The sequence below is a fragment of the Otolemur garnettii genome, unplaced genomic scaffold (assembly GCF_000181295.1).
Source record: "Otolemur garnettii isolate 467f Iridium unplaced genomic scaffold, OtoGar3 scaffold00012, whole genome shotgun sequence".
In the NCBI taxonomy this organism is placed as follows: Eukaryota; Metazoa; Chordata; class Mammalia; order Primates; family Galagidae; genus Otolemur; species Otolemur garnettii.
In genome coordinates, this window is record NW_003852407.1 from 6643781 (window position 1) to 6647397 (window position 3617).

At 38.3% G+C, this 3617-nt stretch overlaps 1 protein-coding gene across 2 annotated transcripts in view; it reads right to left on the reverse strand.

Annotated features, from left to right (window-relative positions):
- The window catches only part of CUNH18orf25 (chromosome unknown C18orf25 homolog), an 86306-nt gene that overhangs the window by 45016 nt on the left and 37673 nt on the right, over positions 1–3617 (reverse strand). For both annotated transcript variants that reach the window (XM_003784726.3, XM_023510247.1), the window contains exon 2: positions 2474–3258. In XM_003784726.3, coding sequence (XP_003784774.1) covers positions 2474–3188 — 715 coding nt within the window. In that variant the 5' untranslated portion in view covers positions 3189–3258. The remainder of the gene's footprint in view (positions 1–2473; positions 3259–3617) is intronic.

A 3617-nucleotide genomic window follows, 5' to 3' on the forward strand; every position in this document is an offset into this window, starting at 1 on the left:
AACCCGCCACCTTAGGTGTACGTGGCTGGCGCCTTAGCCGGTTGAGCTATAGGCGCTGAGCCTGAACTGAAATTCTTAATATTTAAACTCTAGGTTGTTCCATCTTTGTTGCTTGGTGCGATGCCAGGCTAGGTCATGTGTAACTGTCTTAGGTGAATGGCACCTCCCATAACTGAGCAAGGCACAGCACAGGCAGTCAGAGTGGCCCTGCACCTGAACCTACCATTTGATTCTCCAGGATTACCTTGGAAAATTCTGCATATTTTCAAAGGCTACCAACTTGCTAAATGGTATGAACAATAGAAACCAAATTATAAATTCTAATTACTCTGGTGTTTGGTTAGTTTGTAATTCAGAATAGACAAATAACAGACCAACGGTATTTAAAGTTTTAAACACTGATCAAGACAGTCAATTAGCAAAGAGCTTAGGAAAGTATTAACAAAGCACATAACCTACGTAAGCCAAAGAGGAAAAGTGCCTGTGAAGACACTTCTCATGCCACCTCCACAATGTTATTCTATCTTCAAAAATAATTTTGTTCACCTCCTTTCACCCTTTCCATAAAAAGGCAAAATACTGGGGTGGTTACATGTTTTAAAAATCTGTACTGTGTTAAGTACTATATCAAGAGATCCATTATGATCTTGATTAATAGAGTAGAACAGGATATAAGAATGCATAAACAATTTTACAGGTGCTAATAAGACTTTCTTAAAAATATTGTTAAATGTAGGGTGGCGCCTATAGCTCAAAGGCAGTGGCCTCATATACCGGAGGTGGTGGTTTCAAACCCAGCCCCGGCCAAAAACTGCAAAAAAAAAAAAACAAAAGGGATTTAAAAAATATTGTTAAATGTAAAACTGGGCCAGGCATGGTGACTCATGCCTGTAATCGCTTGCACTTTGGGAGGCTGAGGCAAGAGGACCCCTTCAGACCAGGAGTTTGAGATCAGCCTGAGCAACACAGCAAGACCTATCTCTACAAAAAATACAAAAATTAGGTAGGCATGGTGGCACATGTCTGTAGTCCCAGGTACTCCAGAGGCTGAGGCAATAAGATTGCTTGATTCCATGAGTTTAAAGTTGCAGAATGAGACTCTGTCTCAGAAAAATGCAAACAAACAAACAAAAGTAAAACCGAAATATACCTAACACCTGCCTTAGTCTGGTTCTAAGCACCTCAGTCTTACAACGCTAAAGTCTGTTTTTCTCATGCATTTAACTAATGAGCTTTAGTTAAATCCCCTTCCCAGTAGTTTTAATGCAAAGAACTATAGCAAAGGAATTCAATAAAGATAGTGAAACAGTAAAAAGCAATTCTAAATACTTTAAAACTCATATTTAATATATAGATGTATATGAATGACACTTTTATCATTTCAAGTTGAACAACTATAAAATACTTTAAAACCAGTCATTCTAGTTATTGCATTCAAATAAGTTTGGTTAGCTATAGGTTTAATTAACCAATATGATTTTTCTTGAAATATTCTTTGTATATCAGCAATATGCTGTCTTCACATGTAGAGTCAGAAAACTAGGGAGAAAAAAACATAGGCACTCAGGATACTTTTAAAACCAAAACTTCCCCTTCTTTAATATAGCAATAAATAATGCTATTATGATCTATTAAATGCCACGTAGTTTACAAAATGTTCCTGATTGTAAGTCTCTTTAATAATGAGAATTCACCACTGAAGAACCATTCAGTTATCATCTTCCACTATGAAATCTCAAGACTGCCTTTGTGGTATACAATACCAGATATGATAATAGGGGGAAAGCAGATCTGTTAAACATGTAATAAATTACAGATTCTTATACCAATGATAGCTGAAACAAGCAGATTTCTAACAAACCTTCTAAAGCTTGAAGGATTTGGGGGAGTTATGCAAAACATACGTCTTCCAATGCGAGTGACAACTGAAGATAAGAAAGATGTGCAACAAAGATAACGAGCTTATCATGCACTGCATCTGGGGGGAACAAATATAGCTACCATTTCAGGAGGAACAGTTGTTTAAAAATTTAACGAAAAACCATGTTATTTCAGACACTATAACCTTGAGTGCAGTGGATATATAATAAAGCAAGGTGCCTATTCCTGAGGAAAATGTACTTAGTAATTACGCTGAACAGTGAGTATTAAATCTAAGCAGTACTAAAAAGGCAATGATGGGAGTTCAGGTCATGTGTTACAGAGAGACTTGTGAGAAATTCCATTACTTAAAAATAATCTTGTCCCTATAATTAACCATTTATTTATTTATTTTTTGCTCATGTGCTAAAGTGCACTGGAAACCTCAGAACAGGTTTTTAAATTTGGCCATGTCTTGTTAATAGACTGCAGTCTTCAAATTTACAGAGCTGCAGATCTCCGGGATTTTTTCAAATGTCACTCATCTAACTGAGCCTTACAGCTGAGAAATGCCATCAGGTGCTCTACAGTCAGTTTAAAAAACATCCTCTACCTGGTATCTCTGCAGTGATTGTCTTGCTGCTCCCTGAAACCTCTTCATCATCATCTGATGAGCTTGTGCTTGAGTCACAAGTCAGGTCACTATCACTGGTACTACTGTCCTGCAGCAGGTTGTATTTCTTCCTCGCAGCAGCCTCCCGTTTCTGCCTCAGTAGTCTGATCCTCTCCTTGTGCTTTTGGCTCCGATGACCTTTGACCTTGACAACACGGCCATTCTGTTTATCACTAGATTGCCGGTTTTTCTTGGCAGCCATAGTTGATGTTTCACTTTCAGATCGGGACCGCCTAGATTTGCGACCAACTGTGGCACCAGACACTCCTGCAGGGTCTCCTTCTACAGCTGTTTCTGCCTGAGAGGGTTCATTCTCTTCTGCAGAAGACAATGTATCTGAATCAGCCAGGTGACCACTAGAGGAAGGGGAAAGCAAGCAGTGATTAGAGGAGTCACTCTCATAAACTCGGCCAGTTGTCGGCTTATCACTCTCTGTGGATGCTAACTGAGACTCAGAAGAGTCCCTTCTCAGTTCCATCAACAAGCAGGGCATTGAAGAAAGAACGGTAGAATCTGCAACACCATCTTTCTGAACTTGAGATTCCAGCTCTACAGAGCCATCTTCCTCCTTGGCTGTCTCTTGTTCAGATGTTTTTGGTGGGACTTCGGACTCAATGAGTTCTTCGACTTTTCCTACTGCCTCCTCCATCTTCATTTCAAAATTTTGAGTTAGATCATGGAGCAGGGTCTAGGAAACGATATCAAAGAAGCAACAGGAAAGCAACCTGTACAAAAACACACAAAAATCAATAAACAGAAATGATAAATTATTTAATTAACACAACATGTCTCCCTTCTGAGTGGCAAAAGTTACCATTACACAGGCTTTAATATATACATAAAATGTTACATGTTTTACATATATATGTGTACATATATATATAATCTCTTTGCTTGATCAACAAAGGACTAGCAAACTCAGCTACTAAAAATGGCATAATATGAATCCTCTATTACTGAACTTGCAAGGCCAAAAAATAATCAAACAAGAACTTACAAATTTACAACTTTATTCAAAGGGAATAAAAGGGAAAAGAAAGGGAACTTCAAAGTATATACACAGGCCTGGTACAGTGGCTCACAC